Source organism: Pongo pygmaeus, chromosome 1 (genome assembly GCF_028885625.2).
Source record: "Pongo pygmaeus isolate AG05252 chromosome 1, NHGRI_mPonPyg2-v2.0_pri, whole genome shotgun sequence".
NCBI classification, from domain to species: domain Eukaryota; kingdom Metazoa; phylum Chordata; class Mammalia; order Primates; family Hominidae; genus Pongo; species Pongo pygmaeus.
The window spans coordinates 92,484,393-92,509,714 of NC_072373.2; the positions used below are offsets into that span (position 1 = coordinate 92,484,393).

General features: G+C 40.6%; 1 protein-coding gene across 3 annotated transcripts; it reads left to right on the forward strand.

Moving 5' to 3' along the window:
• On the forward strand, positions 1-25,279 carry FCRL1 (Fc receptor like 1). Of its 3 annotated transcripts, none has more exons than XM_054480635.1 (11): positions 1-114; positions 12,973-12,993; positions 16,067-16,333; positions 17,514-17,801; positions 17,985-18,263; positions 18,601-18,717; positions 20,083-20,110; positions 21,438-21,520; positions 21,742-21,813; positions 22,548-22,579; positions 23,509-25,279. In XM_054480635.1, the coding sequence occupies exons 1-11, from the start codon at positions 84-86 to the stop codon at positions 23,578-23,580; spliced, it is 1,290 nt and encodes a 429-aa protein (XP_054336610.1). In that variant the 5' UTR covers positions 1-83; the 3' UTR covers positions 23,581-25,279. The 3 variants fall into 3 exon arrangements, with proteins under 3 accessions (XP_054336610.1, XP_054336619.1, XP_054336629.1); XM_054480644.1 differs by having other exon boundaries at positions 22,551-22,579; XM_054480654.1 differs by lacking the exons at positions 1-114; positions 12,973-12,993; positions 18,601-18,717; positions 21,742-21,813; positions 23,509-25,279 and adding an exon at positions 21,861-21,922 and having other exon boundaries at positions 16,106-16,333; positions 22,548-22,559.
• The last annotated feature ends 43 nt before the right edge of the window (positions 25,280-25,322 follow it).

Below are 25,322 nucleotides of genomic sequence, written 5' to 3' on the forward strand. Positions count from 1 at the left end.
GATGAGCTGCTGGTGCTCGACTCTGAGGTGCATTCTTTTTTTGATGAGAGGCATCTCTAGGTACCATCCCTGACCTGGTCCTCATGCTGCCGAGGCTGTTGCTATTGATCTGTGGTGAGTTGGATAACTCAGAGCAGGGTGTGGGATGCAATCATGCTTGGGCTCTGCTTCCTGAAGGGCTGTAAGGACTTCTTAGGACTAAGGTTCTGTCAGGTAATGCTCAGGGGTGCTCAGATCTCCACTTCCACGGAGGGCTCAGAGTCAGGCAAAAAGTTGTAGATATTTCAAAAAGCCAGAATTTTCAAGAAAACTATCATTTCAGTTTTTATCTCATAGGAAGTGTTCACTATCTGTCTTCCTGTCCATCAATAATTGTCTTTGTTCTCAGTGTTTTCAACAGCTGCCAAAAGAAAAATCTGTATAATAAATTGGCCTCTGAATTCCTTGCCCTTCTTACTACCAACATTATTTCCTTTTATCCCTCTCTGACTCCCCATTCCCACAGTCAAACCTTAGAACTTATCATCACTCCTTTGTTTTCAGCATACATCCCCCACCCCGACTAAGTTGTGTTTCTAGTTCACTTTCTTGTGCACTCTATTTCCAACATGCCTTCAATTACCCCAGGGCTACTTTTCCATTATCAGTGACTACACTTCATGTGCTCACTTCTCATGGTACTCAGCTCAGATTCTGCAGCTCACCACCACAACACTCCCTCGAGTACACTTTCATCTCTCTTCCCCCACAGCACTCTCCTGGTTTACACATCCTTCTGCATGCTTCACTCCCAGGCATAAACAGCTGAATGTGATTTTTTTTTTTAAATGCACAACCCTGATGACTTATCCCCTTTTAAGTGTAGGACCCCTGAATCTCAGGTAGCCAACAGCAATGCCAGGCAATTATCCTACACGTTCATAGTCCATGTTGCTCCATGATCACTATTGCATACCTTATCCTGTCACCTCAAACTTCCCTGTTCACTCTCATTGTATAATCTTGTTTCATATTTCATTGAGAAAATAAAAGCAGTCAGAAGAAAACTCTCTCATCTTCCTATTGCTGTTGACCTACTCACCTCTGCATTCACATACACTGCCTTCTCTTCCCCTACCACAAATATATTGCCCCTCAGCTTGTTGATGACAAGACTCTCCACTTGTGCATTGGGCCCATGGCCGTCTTACTTTCTCAAAAAGTTTGCTCTGTCATCAATATGTTTCTTCATTCTAAATTATTCCCATAAGTATACAAACATGTTACAGTATCTTTTATTAAAAACAGCTTTATTGAAATATTATTCACATATAATACAATTCACCATTTAAGCTATACAATCCAATGGTTTTTTATTACAATCACTGAGTGGTGCAACTATCACCACAATCAATTTTGGAATGTTTTCATCACCCAGGAAAGAACTCCATACCCACTAGCAGGCATCCCCAATTTTTTTTTCCAACCCCTCACTTATCCTCACCCCTCTATCTTCTGGCCACATGCAATCATTATCTACTTTCTGTCTCTCTATATTTGTCTATTCTGGACCCCCCCATATCTAACTGTAATTATATATCCCTTGAGCAACATTTCCCTCATTCCTCCTTCCCCACTGTTGCCCAAGCTTCTTGTAACCACCATTCTGCACTGTCCTTCTATGAGATCAATGTTTTTAGATTCCACGAGTGAGATAATGCAGTACTTGTCATCCTGTGCCTACCTCATTTCATTTAACATAATATCCTTCAGGCCCACCCATGTTGTTGTAAGTGATAGGATTTCATTCTTCTTTATGGCTGAATAGTACTCCATCATGTATATATACTGCATTTTCTTTATCCATTAATTTTTTGCTGAACATCTACATTGATGGTGTCTTGGCTATTGTGAATAGTGCTGCAATAAATGTGGGAGTGCAGATATCTCTTTAACACACTGCTTTAATTTCCTCTGGATACATGTCCAGTAGTGGGATGGCTGAACCATATAGTAGTTCCATTTTTTATATTTTAAGAGCCTCCATACTGTTTTCTGTAATGGCTGTCTAATTTACAGTCCCACCAACAGCATGTCAGGATTCTCTTTTCTCCACATCTTTGACAATACTAGTTATCTTTGGTCTTTTTGATTATAGGCATTTTAACAGTTATGGGGTAATATTTCATTGTGGTTTTGATTTGCATTTTTCTGATGATTAGTGATGTTTGGCATTTTTTCATATACCTGTTGGCCATTTGCATTTCTTCTTTTGAGAATTAGACCATTGTTAATAGGGTTGTTTTCTTACTATTGAGTTGTTTGAGTTTCTTATATATTCTGGATATTAACTTTTTCTCAGATGTATTGACTGCAAGTACCTTTTCCTATTTTGTAGGTTGTCTCTTCACTCTGTTGATTGTTTCTTTTACTATGCTGAAGGCTTTTGGTTGTGTGTAATCCTGTTTGTCTATTTTTGCTTTTATTGCTTTTGTTTTTGAGGTCCTAGCCAAAAAAAATCACTGCCCAAATCAGTGACATAGAGCTTTCCCCAATGTTTTCTCCTAGTAGTTTCAGTTCAGGGTCATACATTTAAGTCTTTCATCCATTTTGAGTTGATTTTTATCTGTGGTGAGAGATAAGAATCTAATTTCATTCTTCTATAAGTGGATATCCAGTTTTCTTAACACTATTTAGTGAAGACACTGTCCTTTCCACATTGTGTATTCTTAACACCTTTGTTGAAAATCAGTGGGCTATAAATATGTGGATTTATTTCTGGGCTCTCTGTTCTGTTTCATTGGTCTATGTGTCTGTTTTTATGCCTGTACCATGTTGTTTTGATTATTATAGGTTTGTAGATTATTAGAGTTTTGAAGTCAGGTAGTGTAATACCTCCAGTTTTTCTTTTCTTCAAGATTGTTTGGGCTATTCAGGGTTTTTTGTTTGTTTATTTGTTTTTTAGTTCCATACAAATTTTAGGACTGCTTTTTCTATTTCTGAAAACAATGTCATTGGTATTTTGATAGAGATTGCATTGAATCTGTAGATGATTCTGGGTAGTATTGACATTTTAACAGTATTTATTCTTCCAATCCATGAACATGTGATATCTTTCAATTTATTTGCATCTTCTTCAATTTCTTCATTAATGTTTTATAGTTTTCACTGTACAGATATTTCATCTCCTTGGTTAAATTTATTCCTAAGTATTTTATTATTTTATAATTATTGTGAATGGGATTGTTTTCTTAATTTCTTTTGCAGGTAGTTCACTATTAGTATATAGAAACACTACTGATTTATATATTTTGTCTATCTATCTATCTATCTATCTATCTATCTATCTATCTATTATCCAGCAACTTCATCAGTGAAGTTGCTGCCCAAATCAGTGACCTAGAGCTTTATCATTTATTAGATAAAATTTTGTTGGTGGGGTCTTTAGAGTTTTCTATATATAAGATTATGTCATCTGCCAACAGGGACAATTTAACTTCTTCCTTCTCAATTTGGATGCCCTTTCTTTCTCTTGCCTAATACTTTGGCTAGGACTTCCATTATTATGTTAAATACAAGTGGCCAAAGTAGGCATCTTTGTGTGGTTCTAGATTTTAGAGAAATGCTTTCAACTTTTCCCCATTCAGTATGATATTAGCTATAGACTTGTCATATATGACCTCTATTATGTTGAGGTACATCTCTTCTACACCTAATTTTCTGAGAGTTTTTAATATAAATTGATGTTGAATTTTGTCAAATGCTTTTTGTGCATGTATTGATCATGTGGTTTTTATTCTTGATTTTGTTAATGTGATGTATCATTTCTATTGATCTGCATGTTGAACCATTATTTCATCCCTGAAATGAATCCCATTGATCATGGTAAATTAATTTTTTAAATGTTCTGTTGAATTTTGTTTGCTAGTTATTTTGTTGAGAATTTGCACATCTATGTCTATCAGAGATATCAGCCTGTAGTTTTCTTTTTGTTGTGTTATTGTCTGGTTTTGGCATCAAAGTAATATTGGCCTCTTAGAATGAGTTTGGAAGTGTTTTCTTCTTTTAATTTCTTTGAAATCATTTGAGAGGAATTGGTATTAGTTCTTTAAATGTTTGGTAGAATTCAGCAATGAAGCCATCAGGTCCTAGGTTCCTTTTTGATGGAAGACTTTTTATTACTGATTGAATTCCGTTAGTTGTTATTGGTCTGTTCAGATTTTCTATTTCTTCATAATTAAATCTTGAGAAGTTATATGTGTTCAGGAATTTATATATTTCTTCTAAGTTACCAATTTGTTTGCATATAATTGTTCACAATAGTCTCTTATAATCCTTTATCCTTTATAATCTGTGATGTCAGTTGTGATGTCCCCTTTTTATCTCTGATTTTATTATTTGAATTTTCTCTCCTTTTTCTTATTTAGTCTAGCTAGTTTGTCAATTTTGTTTATCTTTTTAAAAAACTGACTCATTTCATTGATCTTTTGTATTGTTTTTCTAGTCTGTATTTCATTTATTTCTGCCACAGTCTTTATTGTTTCCTTCCTTCTACTAACTTTGGGTGGAGTTTGTTCTTGTTTTTCTAGTTCCTTGAGGTGAAACGTTAGGTTACCTATTTTAGATCTTTCTTCTATTTTTGATGTAGGCATTCACTGCTATAAACTTCCCTTTTAGAATTGCTTTTGCTATATTTCACAGATTTTTGTATGTTGTTGTTCCATTTTTATTTGCCTCAATAAATTTTAAAATTTCTCTTTTAATTATTTTTCATTGACTCATTGGTTCTTTGGGAGCATGATATTAAATTTTCATGTATTTGTGAAGTTTCTGAAGTACCTTGTGTTATTGATTTCAAGTTTTATACCATTGTGGTCAGAAGATACTTCATATAATTTCAATCTTTGTAAATTTGTTAAGACATTTTTCTTCCTCAAATATAATCTATCCTTGAAAATGTTCCATGTGCGGTTGAGAAAAATGTGAATTCTGCAGATATTGGGTGAAATGTTCTATAAATGTCCATTAGGTTTATTTTGTCTAGAGTGTAGTTTAAATCTGATATTTCTTTGTTGATTTTCCATCTGGATGATTTTCCATTGCTGAAAGTGGAGTGTTAAAGTCCCCTACTATTATTATATTGCAGTCTATATCTCCTTTTAGATCTAATAATATTTGCTTTATATATTTGGGTGCTCTAGTGTTGGATGTACATATGTTTAAAATTGTTATATCTTCTTGATGAATTCACCTCCTTATCATTATACAATGGCCTTCTTTGTGTCTTTTTATAGTTTTTGACTTAAATTCTATTATATCAGATATAAGCATAACTATTCCTGTTCTCCATTTTCATGGTATTTCTTTTTCAACCTTTTACTTTCTGTCTATGTATGTCCTTACAGGCAGAGTTTCTTGTAGGCAGAATATAGTTGGGTCCTGTTTTTTAAAATCCATTCAGCCACTCTATATTTTTAATTGAATAATTTAATCTATTTACATTCAAGGTTACAATGGATAGGTACGGACTTACTCCTGCCATTTTGTTGAGTGTTTTCCTAATTGTTTTGTAGATCTTTCATTCCTTTGTTTCTCTCTTGTTGTTTATCTTTGTGTTTTGGTGGATTTTTTGTAGCGCTAGGCTTTGATTCTTTTCTCTCTCTCATTTACGTATCTGTTGTCAATTTTTTCTTTGTGGTTACCATGAGGCTTATATAAAAAATCTTATAGTTATAATAGACTAATTTAAGCTGATAACAACTTAACTTTGGTCTAGACATTTATCATTGCCCCCATTATTTATATTTTTGTTGCCTTATGTTACATATTTTGTATTGTGTATTTCTTAACAACTTATCACAGCTATAGTTATTATTGACCATTTTGACTTTTAACCATCATAGTAGATATTTGAAATATTTACAAATCACCATTACAGTAATGAGATTTTCTGAACTTAATGATCAATTTAACTCTATTAGTTAATTGTACACTTTCACATGTTTTCATGGAGTAATTATTGTCCTTTCACTTCTGGCTGGAACACTGTCTTATGCAGTTACTTTAAGCCTTGTCTAGTGGTCTTGAATTCCATCAGCTTTTGCTTGTGTGGGTGAGACTTTATTTCTCCTTCATTTCTGAAAGACAGTTTTTCTGGGTATAGTATTCTTGCTGAAAGTTTTCTTCTTTCAGCACTTTGAATATATCATCTTATTCTTTCCTGGCCTGCATGATTTCTGGTGATAGATCTGATGATACTCTTATAGAAATTCTCTTATGTGTGACTTGATGTTTCTACTATGTTTAGAATTCTCTTTGTATTTGACCTTTAACAATTTGACTATAATAACCTTGGAGAGGACCTCTTCAGGTTAAATCTATTTGGGGATTTTTGAGCTTCATGGATTTGGTTGTTCATATCCATCCCAATACTTGAGTCACTTTCAGCTACTATTTTATCAAATATGCTTTCCAAAACTTTCTCTATATCTTTTTCTTCTAGTACTCTAAAAATACAAATATTTGCTCACTTAATGGTGTCCCATAACTCCTGTAGGCTTTCTACACTTTTGAAAAAAAATTTTCCTCAGCTAACTGGGTTATTTTAAAAGATCTATATTCAACTTTAGAAATTCTTCTTCTTTATCTGGTTTGCTGTTGAAACTCTCAAGTGTAATTTTTATTTCATGCATTTAATTTTTTAGCTCTATGATTTCTGTTTGGATTATTTTCATGATATCTATATATTTTCAAATTTCCTCTTTAGGTCATAAATTGTTTTCCAGATTTTATTGAACTTTTCATCTGTATTCTCTTATAAGTGAGTTTCCTTAAGATTATAATTTTGAATTTTTTAGGCAATTAATAAATTTCCAGTTAGTTATTGGAAAATTGTTTTGTTCTTGTAGTGGTGTCATGTTTCCTCGCTTTTTCATGTTTGTTGTGTTCCTGCTTTACCATTTGTGCATCTGGTGGAAGAGTCACCTTTTTCAATTTTATAGAGTGGCTTTTGTAAGAAAAGACTTTCACCTGCAGATTGATCCTAGGGCACCGATGGATCCTTAGTTGAGGAAGGTTCATTGGTTTGGTTCCAGGTGAGCATAGTAGTGTGGTCTCTGTGTAATTTCTTCAGCAGTAATCAATGTCAGCAATGCTTGTGTGTGCCTCAGTGGCCTAGGCTGTAGGAGTTTGTGAGGGTGGTGGTGGCCAGATAGATTGTTACAGTTCTCAGTGGCAAGAGCTTTATGGATCTTCCTGTTCTTTTCCTCATAGACAATCACACCTGAGAGGGTGTCTTTTGGTGTTTGGCCCTGGCATGGGTCACAGGCAGGCATGGTAGTACTGTGTTCCAGGGCACAGATTCTTGAAATGGTTGTGGTCCTGCACTCAGTGTCCTGCACACATTGCCACTACTATGGCATCTGTGCCTGGATGCAGGTTCATTGTCTTAGGCATAGATGGACACAACTCTTCCACCAAGAAAAATAATGTGACTCTGAAGCACTCCCCAGTATCTCAGGCACAACGGGCAAGGTTATACCTGTGACTTTGATCCTGGGGATCAAGATACGGCACCATCACGGCTCTAAGGATAAAGGGCTTTCCAAAGGCTCAGATACTGGGAAGCAGATCACAACTACAAATCAAATCCCAGAGTCAATGAGACACAGTGGCAACTTAGGCACCAGGAGAGAGTGTATTACATAGTGGTGACTCTGGACCCTGGAGTGGTGGGACACAGTAGTCACCCCGGCTCTGTGATGCCAGGTGTAATGACCGGAAAGACCCTGGAATGGTGATAGGATGCAGTTGTGGCTTCGGCTCTGGAGAGCACGGAACAGTACAATAGTGGGTTCACTCCCCAATATCACACCATCACAACAAGGAAATGGTGTGCCTCAGCATCTCAGGCTTCAGAGGGCTAGTCCAGATCCAGGCAGGACACTTAGGCTGTTTGGCTGAGAAGGGCAGAGTAATACAGATAGGCAGGTGCTGTGTTTCCCCAGGGGTGAGGTGCCAGGCTGGTTTTCACATCAAGGGAGCACGCAGTTGGTCTGCTGGCTCAGCTGTGGCTTCCCTAGGGGCAGGATGCCTGACTGGGTCATATGCCAAGGAGGCAGGCACATGGCTGGTCTTCTGGATAAGGCTTGACTTCCCCACTGGGCAGGACAGCCTGTTCCTTGGCAGGGCAGAGTGTCATGTGGACTCAAGTGACAGGATCACAGCTGTCTCCCTGAGCCTAGGTTTTGAGTCCCTGGGGTTGGGGCACTGAAGCCACTAGGATGGAGAAAATGAGTGCTTCCTAGACAGCTTGTTCCCATGGGTTAGGAAGCGGGGCAGCTTGGCTAGCAAATGGTGTACAACCGTGTGTAGGCATGATGCAATGATGGTGAAGCCTCAAGGATGAAAGGATGCAGTGACTACTGCCCCCAAGAACAGAATACACTCTAGTAGTTGCTCTAGTTTCAGGATGGTGCTGTGCAAGTAGCTTGGGTCATGGGATGGGAGGAGCCACGGTATGGGCTCTTACTCTAGAATAATGCAGCCGTATGAACTCCACGCAACTTCCAAAACTGGACTTAGGTCCTGTGAGAACTGCAGGATTCTCCAGCAACAAAGACTGCCGGTGTCCACAGATATAATGGGGGTTTCTGGGGACTTCTTTACCTTTTGTTTTCAGGGAAAAGCCCCTCCTAGGCCTGAATCCCAGCCTGCATTCCAAGCTGATCCTGACTGAGGAGACAGGGTTGCAGAGGCAGGTTGCAGGGTTCCATTCCCTTCTTTATGTAGCCATCCTGAGTTTCTGTGCTCCACAAGGTTTCTGCCACTCCCCTGCTGTACTTCAGTGCTCTCCTTTAGACACTCCAGTCAAAATGTAGTTGTTTCCTTATTGTTTCAGTCTTTTTTTAGGGGGGGAGGGGGATAAGTAATAGACACGTCTAGTCAGCCATCTTGCCAACATCACCGGCAATGTCTTTTCTCTTAAAATAATAAAAATATGGCTTCCATTTACTACACCAGTTTTCTGTCTCCCTTTTTAAAGTTTTCAGTGCACCAGGTGTGGTGGCTCATGCTATAATCCCAGCACTTTGGGAGGCTGAGGCGGGAGGATCCCTTGACACCAGGTGTTTGAGACCAGCCTGGGCAACATAGCAAGATCTTGTCTCTACGAAAAATAAAAAATAAATAATTAGCCTGGCATGGTGGCACATGCCTGTAGTCCCAGCTACTTGGGAGGCTGAGGTAAGAGGATCACTTGAGCCCAGGAGGTTAAGGCTGCAGTGATCTGACCTCCAGCCTTGGTGACGGAGCCAGATCCTGTCTCAAAAAAATAAAATAAAACAAAAAATAAAGTTTTCAGTGCATTGCTGTCTTTGCTTCACTTCCTTTCATCCTTTATTTAATATTTATTTTTAATTTACATTACATTAAGACTTACTTTTTTGAAACACTGTCTATAATTTTTGACAAAGATTTAGATCCATATAACCACCAGCAGAATCAAAATACAGGACATTTTCATCCCTTCAGAAATTTCCTGGCTGGGTGCAGTGGCTCACAACCATAATCCCAGCACTTGCGGAGACGGAAGCGGGTGGATCACCTGAGGTCAGGAGTTTAAGACCAGCCTGGCCAACATGGTGAAACCCCATCTCTACTAAAAATACAAAAATTAGCCAGGTGAGGTGGTGCAAGCCTGTAGTCCTAGCTACTCAGGAGGCTGAGGCAGGAGAACTGCATGAACCTGCGAGGTAGAGGTTGCAATGAGCCAAGATCACGCTACTGCATTCCAGCCTGGGTGGCAGAGTGAGACTCTGTCTCAAAAGAAAGAAAAGAAAAGAAAAAAAATTTTTCTTATGCCCTCAATCCCTTTTATAGTTAAATCTTCTCCCATTCCTAACCCCTGGTAAACTCACTGAAGTCCTTATACTTCTTCCTCATTCTTCTTTGAACCCACTTAAATCAATCTTTCATCCTTACCACTCTACTGAAACTGTTCTTGCACATAGCATCAACCATCTTCATGTTGCTGCATCCAGGGGTCAATTTTAATTTTTTATTTTACTCAATTTCTCAGGGGCATTTGATCACTCTTTTTTTTGAAACACTTTTAACTTGGCTTCTGGAATATCATATTCTGCTGGTTTTCTTTCTAATTCAGTATCTGCTGCTTTTCAGTTTCTTTGCTAAATTATTTAATTTTTTTTAGAATCAGGGTTTTACTCTGTTGCCCCAACTGAAGTGCAGTGGTATGGTCATGGCTCATTGCAACCTTGAATTCCTGGTCTCAAGTGATGCACCTGCCTCAGCTCCCTGAGTAGCTGGAATCAGAGACACATGCAACCACACTCAGCTAATTAAAATAATTTTTTGACCAGGTATGGTGGCTCATGTCTGTAATCCCAGGACTTTGAGAGGCCAAGGCAGGTGGATCACCTGAGGTCAGGAGTTCAGGCCAAGCTGACCAACATGATGAAACCCAGTGTCTACTAAACAACAACAAAAAAACCCACAAAATTAGCTGGGCGTGGTGGCACATGCCTGTAATCCCAGCTAGGAGGCTGAGGCAGGAGAATTGCTTGAACCCAAGAGGTGGAAGATGCAGTGAGCCGAGATTGTGCCATTGCACTCTAGTTTGGGCAAGAAGAGTGAAAGTCCATACCCCCCACCAATTTTTTTTTTTTAACAGACAGGGTTTTTTTTAAATTAATTAATTTATTTTTTGCCACCCAGGCTGGTCTCAAACTTCTGGCCCCCATCAATCCTCCCACCTCAGCCTTCCAAAATGTTGGGATTTACAGTCACGAGCCACTGCATCTGGCTTGGATCCTTTGCTGACCTCAAAATGTTGAACATCCTCAAAGTTGATACCTAGACTTCATCCATACTCACTTCCCCAAATTATATAATTATGTCACTTCATGTGCCATTTTAAGCTTAAATGCAAGCTTATTTCTCCAGCTTTCACCTCTGTTTTAAATATCTCTTATGTACTTAACTGCATTCAGGTATCTAATAGACATCTTAATAAATATATTAGACTTAACCTCAGGTGTTTAACAGGCATCTTAAACTCAAACAGATCTCTTGATCTTCCACCTGTACTACCACCACCACAAAACTTAACCTGTTTTCCCCCACAACTTCTCCAATTCAGGAAATGTCACTACCATTCTTCCAGTTGCTGTGGCCAAAAATCTAAGAGTCATAATTAATTCCCCTCTCTCTCCTTTTGCACTTTCTATTTAATCCATAAGCAATTCCTATTAATTCTACTTTCAGAATTTATACTAAAGTCTGACCACTTCATATCACCAGCACTGTCTAATCTTAGCCACTATCTTTACTCTCCTACACTAAATTCCCACTAACGTTCTCCCTGTTTTTCTTTCACTTCTATACTGTTTTCCTCACAGTGTCTGAGTGATATTGTAAATTAAGTAAGAACTGTCCATAGCTCCCCATCACACCTAGAATGAAATCCAAAACTATTGCCAAGTCCATAAAGTGCCTGTGACTAGATCCTTCCTATTTCTCAGACACCGATAACTAACCCCTGCCCCCTTGCTTGGTCAGCTCCAGGCGCCCTTGCCTTCTCATTCCTCCTTGTACAAGCGTATTTCCTCCTCAGGATACTTGCATTTGATGTTTTCTCTGCCAGGGATTCTCTTTCCCAAATATTCAGAAGACTTATTTCCTGATTTCATTTAGGTTTTTACTGAATCTATCTAAATCTATCTAAACAGTTAAGACCATCTTAAGATGTTCTGTGTCTTATTTCTCTGCTTTATTTTTCTTAGAGAACCAATCACCCTCTGAAAGAATATTATATACTTATTTTTAAATTGGCTCTCTACCACTATAATATAAATTTCTTGACATCAAAGATTGCCATTCATGTTTACTCCCATCACTCCAGGGCCATGCACAACATCTGGCATACGGTGAGCCCTTCAAATTATTTGCTGTACGGACAAATGTATAGAATATGATTTTATGCTATCTCCTATTGATACTTTTCTCCTACCTAAGGAACTAATTATTCAAGTAAACATTTAACCTAAGAAAAAGTAAGTATCTCAAACCAAGCTTGGCTAAAATAGATAATAGTAATGACACAATATTTACTGAATAAGTAAATTCCAGGCACTAGTCTAAGCTCCTTAAGAATATCAGTTTATTTAATCTTCACAGAAACTCTATGAGGTAGGTACTACAATTATCTACACTTTACAGACAAGGAAACTAAAGCACAGAGAGGCGAAACATTTCTCCCACAGTCACACAGCTTGTAAGAGGAAGAGCCAGTACTCAAATCTGTGTCATCCAGCTACAAAGCCTGCATTTTCCCCAGAATTATTTTTTCTTGATCATTGAACCATAATATTATGCTCAAATCCTTGGGATAGAAGAGAATTTTTGGAGAAATTTCAATTCCTTTTCTGGACCTAAGCCTCCTCTGATCTGAAATTGGTAAACAAAGCGTCTCTATGACTTGAGTATGAGGCTTTTCACTCTCCTTGCCTGACTCTGTTGTTCCCAAGAGACAGTCAATCCAAAGCTGCATCCTCAAGACTTCTGAAAGGAGGTGGTGGGAATGGGAATGAGGAGCTTGAAGAGGGAGCTGCTAAGTAGTTAGCAAAGAAGCCACCTCCTAATCACAGACGACACAGGTCATTGGCAATTACTTTATGATCATAAAAACGAACCATGTGTTGTTCTGTGGGCAAGTGCTCTGTGGGTGATGCAGAATATGGGAAAAGGAGCAGAGAGAAAGAAGAAAAGAAGCAGGAGTAAGATAAGGAGGGAGGAAGAGAAGATGAAAGAAGGAAGGGGAGAAGAGAGAAAGAGAGAAAGAGGGAGGAAGAGAGAGATGCAGGGAGGGTACAGGGGATGGAGGGTGTGGTGTTGGGGAAGCTCTCAGAGGATTTAAACTTTGGAGATGTGTGGGATTTGCTGCTCTGTACTGATCTCTGCTGAATTCTCTCCTAGCTCCACTCTGTGAACCTGCCGGTGAGTTGCACTTCCTTTTCTTCTTCAAGGTCTGTGGGTATTTTATTACTTTGGTCAGCACAGGAGGCCTGCGGATTGCTTAGCAGCCCCTTCCTGCCCAAAACATATCAGGGTGACACCTGCTGAGGTGTACAAACATCAGTGGCTCCCTTGGGCCTGGGCTGCTCTGTCTTCACATTAGTCTCTGCACCTGACACGTGTCTGCTCAGTGGGGTGAAGAGGTCTTGCTCTGACCTTCTCAAGAACACAGTCTTATTTCCGGGAAGTCCCAGCACAGGGAGGGAGACACTGTTTGCCCAAGGAAGGAAAAGGGTGCTGAAGATTCATGCTAGAAGCATCTCTGTCCTCCCAGCCTCAGGAGCTCCAATTCCAGTTGTGCTTCTCGGCTGGGTTTGTCACCATGGGTGATGAAGGAAATGCCAAAATCACACATCCACGGAGAACATTAGAGTGAATCCTCCAGACATGTGTGGAATGAAGTAGTACTTCTGCCTCCTTCCTATTTTTAGCTCTTCTCTGCAGCCACACCTGTTAACCTCAGCTCATTTTCTCTTTTGGACTCTGGCTTATGCAAACTTACTTCATTGCGCTGATCCTGATTCAAAGTCTTACCTTTACCAGAGAAGGAGAGTAAGAAATTCCTTTCCCCACCAAGGACTCTTCACTAGATCATGCTTAATGATAAAATGTAACAATTGCTATCTTGTGCAGAAAATACTAGCCACAGAGTTAAAAGAGATTGTCCTGCTACCTCAAGAACATCAGCTGCAAGTGCAACTAGGGAACACAAATTCCCAAGTTCCCTAGGAATTCCTGTGACTAGAAAGATTCAGAGAGATTCAGAGTCAATCTAGCCTTCTAGGTTCCTTATCTAATGTTTGTCCAAGTCTAACTGATGACTTGTGTTAATACCACGCATGCCTTGTGTCTGGTCTCATCTTTACCCCTAAGCCTAAGTGCCCAATCCCAGCCTAAGCAGAAATCCAAAGCCATATCAAAGATGAAGAAACCAAGTTTCTGTCACCAGGTATTTTCCAGATAGTCTCTGCTATCTAAGAATTATCTGAAATAAGCTCTGAGCTGTAAGACTGAGCTCCAGACCCTTGCAATCCACCCTGTCCAGTTTCCTACTTCATTACCACCCTAGCCCCATTGAGAATAGTGGGTTACAGATGCCCAAATGCTAAATGCCTTTCTTTTTTGAGACAGAGTCTCACTCTGTTGCCCAGGCTGGAGTGCAGTGGTGTGATCTCAGCTCACTGCTACCTCTGCCTCCTGGGTTCAAGTTATTCTCCTGCCTCAGTCTCTGCAGTAGCTGGGACTACAAATGCACGCCACCGCGCCTGGCTAATTTTTGTATTTTTAGTAGAGAGAGGTTTTGCCGTGTTGGCCAGGCTGATTTTGAACTCCTGACCTCAGGTGATCCACCAGGCTTGGCCTCCCAAAGTATTGGGATCACAGCTGTGAGCCACCATGCCTGGCCTAAATGCCTTTTTATTTATTGCCCTGCCTAGCTCCAAGAGCTGTGCTACTGGTCAGTCTTCTGGGGACCACAGTTTTCCAAGGAAAGACAGTGACTCTAAGATATTCCATGCCTCAGGACAAAGCAAATATTCTGGTACTATGGATGGAACTGATGTTTAAAAGTTTCCAAAAAAAAAAAAAAAACACACATTTCAGCCAAAAAGCTGAATTCCTAGTAATTCACCCCTTAGTAATCCAAAGCACTTGTCATTTTCATCTGGTGAGGAAAGAATAAAGTTTTGTCTTAGGGAAAGTATAATATTTTTCAAGGGGCAGAGGCTCTGAGGGTTGGATAAACAAATGCCCACACAGCCCATAGCTATTAGGGGTTGTGACATTTTTATGGGCTGCTGCAAGTTGGGGAGATGAGGAGAGAGCAGAGCACAATTTTATCATCTTATCACCAGAAAAGAGCCCCAGGCCGGGAGTGGTGGCTCACACCTGTACTCAGTACCTTGAGAGGCCAAGGTGGTAGGATCACTTCAGCCCAGGAATTCAAGACTAGCCTGAGCAACAGCATAAGACCTCACCTCTACAAAAAATAAATAAAATTAGCTGGGCTTGGTGGCATGTGCCTGTAGTCCCAGCTACTTGAGAGGCTGAGGTGGGATGAGCCCAGGAGGTTGAGGTTGCAGCGAGCTGAGATCGCATCACTGAACTCCAGCCTGAGAGTCAGAACATGACCCTGTCTCAAAAAAAAAATAAAAAAAATAAAAAAAAAAAGGAAAAAAAAAAAGAAAAAGAAAAGAGCTCCTAACACCCCAAAAGGACACATCCCTGAGAATTAAGATATGAATTAAATTAGCTCTTTAGATCATGGTTTCTACAGAGGTTTATATAGAAGCCTCAGAAGTGTGTATAGAAGCCTCAGATAGAAACCTCTTTAGATCATGGTTTCTACAGAGGTTTGTATAGAAGCTGTGTGGATAGTGGGTACTGGGCATTTCCAAGCAAATACACCCCATTTCTTCTAATAGAAATAGCAATAATAGGGGCAGGACAGAGTCAGCAATGAGAGGATTGGGTTCTTCTATGTCTTTCCTGGACAGATCGACCCTGCAGGTCCCATATTCTGTTTTTGAAAAAGATAGTGTGGTTCTGAGATGCCAGGGGAAAGGGAACAGAAAAAGATAAGGAATATGGCTTACAAGGATAAAAGAAGCATATTCACTTTTAATAAAACTTCAAGCTTCACCATCTCCAATGCCAACTCCAGTGACAGTCTTCAATATTATTGTACTGGCTTCAAGAAAGGTGTTTTTAGTTTATGGATAGAAACTTCAAAAAATAATAAGATCCAAGTCAAAGGTAAGGGTTGCCTTCTGAAAGATAACACTGCACAGGGGCAGGATGTACCAGGGGTGAGCAGGGTAAGTTCATGGCAAAGGAAGGCCCATGGGCCACTGAGGGGTGGTGGAGACATGTGGGGTGGCCTGTGTGTCCAACTGGCTGTTTTTTTGAGTCTTGTTGGGAATTGCTGAGACACAAAGTGCCTCTTACCAGAAACTCTGAACCCCATTAATCATTTGTGTTTAATTCCTCTCTCTAGAGCTGTTGTTGATAGCCAGCCCCTCCCACCCCACAGAGGGGAGCCCAGTGACCCTGATGTGTAAGATGCCCTTTCTACAGAGTTCAGATGCCCAGTTCCAGTTCTGCTTCTTCAGAGATGCCCGGGCCTTGGACCCAGGTTGGAGCAGCTCCCCCAAGCTCCAGATCGCTGCCATGTGGAAAGAAGACTCAGGGTCATACTGGTGCGAGGCACAGACAATGGTGTCCAAAGTCTTGAGGAGCAGGAGATCCCAGATAAATGTGCACAGTGAGTGTCAGTGGGGTCGGTCTGCCAGGATAGGCTGAGAAGGGCAGTGGCAAGAGGCTAATCCTCACTGTTATGGGTTCTATCTCTGCAAGAGTAGGAGCTGTTTGAAAGATATTCCTGAGTTTCTCTCATTATTGGGATCCTTAAGGGATCTTCCCTTATTCACTCTGTTTCCATTCAGGCAAACAGAGAGTACTTAGGAAACCCTTACTGTGTGTCTTCACTGTGCTGGAGGGTGTGGGGGGAAGAGCTGCATAATATTTGGTCCCTGACTACACGAAGCTGATGCTCAGCCAGCACTCTGAATAACTAGGGTTAAATATGTGATGCTGCATTGTGTAGGACTGGCTGTTGACTACAGAGAAGGGGGATAAAGGACTGAGGTGCTCAGAGAAGGCTTTGCTGAAGGAGTGTGTAGAATAGGTTACTGGAGCAGGGCTTATGGAAGGACAGTTGGAGCTTGATTTCCAAAAAATAGAAAGAAAAGAATGCTTCGTAATTCATCTTGTTATTCCATGTCAGCGTTGACACTTCTAACATCCTCTCCCATTCTATCGTGCCATGAAGCAAATGTCTAATACCTCCAAAAGGCTGTGCTCTCCCACACTTGCTAAAAACTCAACACTGGTGAAACTGGACCACCACCACCACAATAATCATTGAGCAATTTATACATGGCAGTCCCTATCCTAATGCTTCACAGATATTGTGTAATTGAACCCTCCAACTGCAGGAGATAACTATCATTACCAGCTCTCTTTTACGTATGGGAAATTGTACTTCAGAGAAGTTGAGTAATTTGATCAAGCACACACAACGAGTAAAAGAGTTGGAACCACTCTTCAAATAAGGCAGTTCAATTTACAATTTAGACTTATAATCACTTCACTATACTATTGTTTCTTGAAAAAATGAAAGTTTGAGAGATTAAGATAGTGGAAGTCACATTGTTCTAGGGAGAGAGGTGATGTTACACCTTGTATGGTAATACTATGTTGTCTTTCTTATCCTACCACCATCACCCAACCAATCAGCAGACCCCTTCCCACCTCACCCAAATTAAGCTATATACATTATTGACTTCACTCATGCTCTTTGCTTTCAGGACTGTCACATCTACTTACTGTCTTTGAAACTCTCCCTACTCAGGGTCTTCCTATGTCATCTTGTGTTCAAACAGGGGTCCCTGTCGCTGATGTGAGCTTGGAGACTCAGCCCCCAGGAGGACAAGTGATGGAGGGAGACAGGCTGGTCCTCATCTGCTCAGTTGCTATGGGCACAGGAGACATCACCTTCCTTTGGTACAAAGGGGCTGTAGGTTTAAACCTTCAGTCAAAGATCCAGCGTTCACTGACAGCAGAGTATGAGATTCCTTCAGCGAGGGAGAGTGATGCTGAGCAATATTACTGTGTAGCTGAAAATGGCTATGGTCCCAGCCCCAGTGGGCTGGTAAGCATCACTGTCAGAAGTAAGTTCCACTACCCTCCATTCAGCCAGTCAGTCACAAACTGGGCTCCACATTTCCCTGGGGCACACAAAGTTTCCCTGGGGCATGCTGAGGAAGTTCAATGGGGCTGAGCATCAGTGGGCAGGGATTATGAGTTTGCTGCATTGTCAGAGACTGTCTCTTACACTCTACTATCTCCCTCAGTCCCGGTGTCTCGCCCAATCCTCATGCTCAAGGCTCCTAGGGCCCAGGCTGCAGTGGAGGATGTGCTGGAGCTTCACTGTGAGGCCCTGAGAGGCTCTCCTCCAATCCTGTACTGGTTTTATCACGAGGATATCACCTTGGGGAGCAGCTCAGCCCCCTCTGGAGGAGGAGCCTCCTTCAACCTTTCCCTGACTGCAGAACATTCTGGAAACTACTCCTGTGAGGCCAACAATGGCCTGGGGGCCCAGCGCAGTGAGACAGTGAAACTCAACTTCACAGGTATAGCTCAGGCTATGGAACTGTCTTGGTCAATGTCTCCTTCCCAGCATCCTGGGAGAGTTTTGCTGGTGCCACTATGCTTCCGGGGGTGTGCTACCAATGGTGGGGCCTCTGTGTGAGGTGCTGTCATGAGTGATGTATTGGAGGGGCATGGAGAACTCAAGGTTGGGTGCATCTCTTCTCTTTTCATAAAGATGATAAGCCACAAGTCCCTAGACAAATAAATAAATCACCACTTGGAAGAGCAGACCTTGGGCACAACCCACACCCAAGATGTCTGCTCTGTAAGCCCCAAGCCCTTCCTCCAAGCAGATCATGCACGGGTCTCTCCCTCTAGTGCCTACTGGGGCCAGAAGCAATCATCTTACCTCAGGAGTCATTGAGGGGCTGCTCGGCACCCTTGGTCCAGCCACTGTGGCCTTATTATTTTGCTATGGCCTCAAAAGAAAAATAGGTTAGTATTTAAAGAGAGTGGCATTTTGTTACTGTGATCTTTGTTTTCACTAAAACAGGCTGAAATTGTGACATGTATACTGCAAAAGATGTATATGCTGTTAACACCTTGCCTATAAATCTGCCCACAACCCCAGCAGGTAGGAACAGTGCCTATTAACACAGTGTAACATTTTTGATAAAGTTCTCCATCCCTCATGTGCTATCAATTGAAGTTCAAGTGATATTTTGTGCTTCTGTGATTTAATTTTTATACAAAAATGTAATGATTTGGCAGGGGTTGGTGGCTCATGCCTGTAATCCCAGCACTTTGGGAGGCTGAGGTGGGCAGATCACAAGATCAGGAGATCGAGACCACCCTGGCCAACATGGTGAAACCCCATCTTTACTAAAAATACAAAAATTAGCTGGGCATGGTGGTGCATGCCTGTAATCCCAGCTACTTGGGAGACTGAAGCAGGAGAATCATTTGAACCAGGGAGTTGGAGGTTGCAGTGAGCTGAGATCATGCCACTGCACTCTAGCCTGGTGACAGAGTGAGACTCTGTCTCAAACATACAAACAAACAAATATAACTTTAAAATAATCCGCCACAGAAGAGAAATACTGTTAGCAGTTCCAGCTATCCTGACTATATCCCAGTACTAAAGTCAGTGCATCAATTCTTATTCACCTTCAAGTATTGTCACATGCTTTTTCTTCTCTCTGAAATGCACATTCACACGTCCACATGTTCTACTTACTGCTGGAACTTTCTTGCTTTTCCTCTGAAATGACATTTTCTCCAAGAGGCTTCACCTGGCCTGCACAGCCTGCAATTGTTCTCTCCTATTATGAGTTCCAAGTTATTTAGATTCACACGTTATCACAATTGGTAATTACATATTTATTTATATATTTAACCTTGGTCTCCTCTTCACTGAGGAAGTTGGAGACAAGGCAAGAGAGGACACTGTGAAATTCTCATTTAAATTCCAAGCTTTTCTGACATCTTTGGGTACGTCACACCATCTATATCATGGTTGTGGCAGCACCTGCCTCCAAGGACTTTTGTCACAATAAGATTGGGTGGTGTGGTTGTAAAACAAAACCGAAACATACAATAAATGTGCAAGTTTAGAGACTTGGGTCCCAAGTCCTAGAGCTGGTACTAATTGGCTTTGGGAATCTCACTTAATTATTCAGGACCTGAGTTTCCATCTGTGAAATGAAGGCTCTGTAAATGATTGCCAGGATGTTCGCTGAGCACACAGTGGCACCCACAATGGGCATCTGAGCATGAGGCATATCCCTGTGCAGGGTGTATGAAAACACTAACAGTGAAGGTTCTTCCATTTATGTGTATGCTCATTTGTTTTTCTTTCAGGAAGACGTTCAGCCAGGGATCCGCTCAGGTGAGGCCTGTTTTCACTATAAGTGCCAACAATGCAGAAAAATCTCTTTTAAAAATAGATTTAGATTTGTTCTCTCCTGAGCATTTTTTTTTTCTGCTTTATTATACCCAGAACTCACTCCTGAGTTCTCCCACTGGCAACTTTGAACAATTCATTGTCACTTCCCTTCTTCTAGATTTCGTACATTAATGATTTTAAATCTTTTCATTATTTTTCCTATTGATCCCCTTCAATACCACTGCAGAATATTAAAATCACATTGTGGCTGGGCACAGTGGCTCGCACCTGTAATCCCAGCACTTTGGGAGGCTGAGGCGGGCGGATCACCTAAACCCAGGAGTCCAGACCACCTTGGACAACATGGTGAAACCCTGTCTGTACCAGAATACAAAAAATTAGCTGGGCGTGGTGATGCACGCCTGTAGTCCCAGCTACTCAGGAGGCTGAGGCAAGAGAATCCCTTGAGTTCGAGAGGTGGAGGTTGCAGCGAGCCGAGATGGCACCACTGCACTTAAGCCTGGGTGACAGAGCAAGACTCTGTCTCATAAATAAATAAATAAACAAATAAATAAATAATCACATAGCTTTCACCAGGATCATGCATTCATTCAATCAGTCAACCAATATTTGAGGATCTGTAAGTCATTCTGTTGAGTGCTGAGAAGTATAAAAATATAAAAAACTCTTGAGAGTTTTAAAGTATTTTAGGGTAGGTAAGATACATGTACATTTCTGCAATGTAAGACAGACGGGAATAAACATACTGAACAGTTATTGGTGAAGTTCTTTAGATGTTTAGAGGAAGAAAATATTTTTTAAAATACTTCCATCTAGAGATCCCAATGTTTAGTTTTCTTTTTAATATAATGTATTATCATTTATGCCAACAATAAACAGATATTCTTTTTTCTTCAAATGAGAGTAGCACTGTTTCACTGGTACCTGCACATGAAGGGGCATTTTCTTCTGTCCCTTCCTCAAGTTGCTTGTTCTGCCCAGCAAAGTGTTTTCCATCTGGAGTGAATCAATATTTATTCATTTAATATTTAGGGAGCACTCATGATGTGAATGACACTATTCTGGGAATGGGCAATACCACACTTTATGCTCATGGAGTTACCTGCTGGTGCATGCTCTGCAGTGCCCCACTCAGCCTGTGCACAGGGCCGTGACTCATACCACACTGCTGTGCCTTCTAGCTGCTGATTTCCTCATAACTTAGTATTCTGCTCAGGACAATTTGTCACAGGCTTCTCTCCTTCAGTGTGATATCTGCAAGATCTGGGATGCAATTTCAGATAAATAACATGTGTCTCTGTGTTTGCAGGAGACTTCCCAGCCCTGTACCCCAAGAGTTCACCTACCTCAACTCACCTACCCCAGGGCAGCTACAGCCTATATATGAAAATGGTGAGCCTTCCCAAATGACCCAGGCCAACGTTGGTACAGCAAGCTAGGGAAGGGAAAATGGGATAACATCTGCCAGCCAAACCTGACTTTGCTGTGCCCCAGCCTCTGCTACAAAAAAATGACTCATCTGTCTTCATGGCTGTGACAGGTGGAAGGTATGGAGTAATTTGAAAGACAGGAATCAGGGGCTGTGTCATGAAGTCTCCTTCCTTCTCTTGCAGTGAATGTTGTAAGTGGGGATGAGGTTTATTCATTGGCGTACTATAACCAGCCGGAGCAGGAATCAGTAGCAGGTGAGACATGGGGGAGTAAAGTTGTCTCTGACTTTTGTCTTTCCCAGAACCAAGAAAACAATCAGTGGCTGTGCATGGCAGACAACAGCATTCCTCAGAGCAGAAGGCTGTGAGCATCGCTGTGTGTACTTAATGGCTGTCCTTGGGTCAGGAGCTACCTTGAGTAGAGCCCAGAGCTAACACTAAGGTTCTTTCTTTCCTCTGGGGATGGGCTCTCAAATTTCTTAAATTATACCTACTTAGAAAGAGCAAAAATCCCATGGCCTACCTCTTCCCGACCTCCCAACACAATGGAGGTAAAACATGTAGTTACAATAAGGTGTCATTGTAAGGCTTACATTTTATGCCTCACTCCCCAGTCATGTGGCAGCATCAGAGGTGATGGCTTCTGCCTGCCCTCTTTGAGTAGCCTGACATACTCCTCATAACCCCATCACAGCTGCCTAGGTGGTGCTTTTGTCCCATCCTACACATGGTGGGCCCAGAATAGCTGAGAGGTATTAAGCCCCTCCTGGCATAGGGGGTCTACTTACCCTCCCACCCCCAGGCTGCCAATTTTCCTCTGGCTACTAAGGGAATCATATTTGTGATAAACAGAAAAGCAAGACAGAAAATATTAATGGAAATCAATTCATGGGAAATAGATGGGAGAGGAAGAATCTTTTCTTAACACAAGTTTAGTGAAGGACTTTAAATATAAGTGGAATTTCACAGCACTTGCCTTTTCTCCACAGCAGAAACCCTAGGGACACATATGGAGGACAAGGTAACAGTCTCTATTGTCCTTTCTTCCATGTTCTTTCTTTCCTCTGGGGACTGGTTCTCAAACTTCTTAAATTATAGCCACTTAGAAAGAGCAAAAATCCCATGGTCTACCTCTTACCTACCTCCCAAAGCAATGGAGGTAAAAACACATAGTTACAACAATAGGGGGTCATTGTACAATGAAAGTTTGAAGGCTTACAAATACATTTACTTTAGCAATGGACACATGAATGATTTTTAGCTAAACTGCAATGCATACCTAGTCTAAAATTCTATTTATTGGAAAATCTTTATCCTAAAATATTGTTGAGCCATACATCCATCACTTTGTACTATAAGGTTAACCAAACAATCTACAGCAACTAAATTAATATTGAACAAACCTAAGCTAATAGTAATTTGTGTCACTAAAAATTAGCATTTGGTAAACTTTGAATAATTCAAGATATCACCACTGATACGAAAATACTTTCTTAAAACTGCAGAAATTCCAGCTCTGTGCATGTGTGCAAAAACAGTAGGTGCTTTGCAGTTTTGTCTAGTGTAGTGTGGCAGCCAGATATCTCAGGACAAAATTCAAATCCTTGGTGAAGTCCAGTGACATGCTGCATTTAATTTATGAATATAAAATTCTGACAACCTTTTAAAAAATGACAGCCCATGGGGCTGCCTAACAATGGCCCATAAGAATGAGGGAAGGCACTGTATGTTTGCATCAGTTTGCAGCTTATCAGGAGCATGTTTGTAGTCCACCAATGGGATACAGGCACTCTGAAAATGCTGGCCTTGGACCACAGTTTTCCAAGAGGCCCTGATTTTTGCATTGTGTGATGTGCCATGATAAGATGCACCCAAGCTAACTGGGGAACTGGACCAGTGGAGGCATGTTCTGCTTGTCTTCCCTGCTCTAGTCCTAATCTTTGCTTCCAGGTTTCTTTAGACATCTATTCCAGGCTGAGGAAAGCAAACATTACAGATGTGGACTATGAAGATGCTATGTAAGGTTATGGAAGATTCTGCTCTTTGAAAACCATCCATGACCCCAAGCCTCAGACCTGATATGTTCTTCAGAGATCCTGGGGCAGTAGCTTTCCAGTATGCCTCTTCTGGATGCCATTCTCCATGGCACTATTCCTTCATCTACTGTGAAGTGAAGTTGGCGCAGCCCTGAAGAAACAACCTAGGAGAGAACTAATAGACACAGGAGTGACAGAGACTGTTATCAGAACCAGATTCCTGCTGGCTTCTTTGAAAATAGGTCAAATTGTGCTCTTCTGTTTACAAGAGGAAACAAGATGGAATCAAAGAAATTAGGATCTTGGGGTGGAGGGACAGTGAAGCTTAGAGCACATGAACTCAAGGTTAATGACTCTGCAGGACTTCACAGAGAGAGCTGTGCCCATCATTCAGTCCAAGTGCTTTCTCTACCCAGACAGCACAGAACTCCAGCCCCGCCACTTACATGGATCATCGAGTTTCCACTTAAAATATGATTCTATTTATTTTGAGTCACTGTTACCAAATTAGAACTAAAACAAAGTTACATAAAAAGTTATTGTGACTACACTTAATTTTAGTGACATATTTTTGTATATATAGGCCAACCTATACCACATCCAAAATTATGTATCTGTTACAGCCCCTAGAAGCTTTATGAATAAAGTATGTCTTCTTTTATTCACAAAATTTTTGAAATCATGGTAATATGGCTTGAAGTCTGTATCTTAATTATTATTTTTTTTTAAGTTGAGACAGGGTCTCACTCTGTCACTCAGTCTGGAATGCAGTGGCACAATCTTGCCTCACTGCAACGTCTGCCTCTCAGGCTCAAGCAAACCTGTCACCTCAGCCTGCTGAGTAGCTGGGACTACAGGCACATGCCACCAAACTTGGCTATTTTTTGTCTTACGTAGAGACAAGATTTCACCGTTTTGCCCAGGCTGGTCTCAAACTCCTGGGATCAAGCAATGTATTTAATTTTAAAACAACCAGTCACTCACTCTTACGAATTAATAAACATTTTGAGGTATATAAAGTAAAAAGTTAAAGTCTTTCCTGTAAGTTAACACAAATGTTAACTACTGTTAAAAACTTTACAGGTAGCTCTCTAGATATTTTTCTATTTTTGTATACATACTTATACATACATGTAAGTATATAAACATTTAGAAGTATATACCTATCTAACAAACTATTGTGAAATATTTTCAAATCTGTAAATAGATCTATTATACTATTTTAAAAGTCTCTATAGTAGTGTGTTATATAGATAAATCATAACTTTTTTCTTTTTTATTGTAGTAAATATGCACAACATAAAATTGATCATTTTAACCATTTTTAAGTGTACAATTCAGTGGCATTAAGTACTATCATAATATATTTTAATCTTTCTCACCACTGGTGGACATTAAGGAGGCTCTCAAAAAATTCATATTATAAAAACAAAGTTCAAACAAATGTCTTTGTACAAGCATATTATGGCACTCCTGCTGGATTATCTGAAGAATAAATTTGTAAATCTAGTATTGCTAGATTATGCATATTAAATATTCTTGTTAAATAGTCTTCAATGTCTCTCAGGTAAGGCTGTATCAATTTATATCTTCACTAACAATGTCTGGGAAATCAGTTTATGTGGTGTATTAGTTAGTTCTCACATTGCTAATAAAGACATATCCGAGACTGGGTAATTTATAAAGGAAAGAGGTTTAATTGACTCACAGTTCCAAATGGCTAGAGAG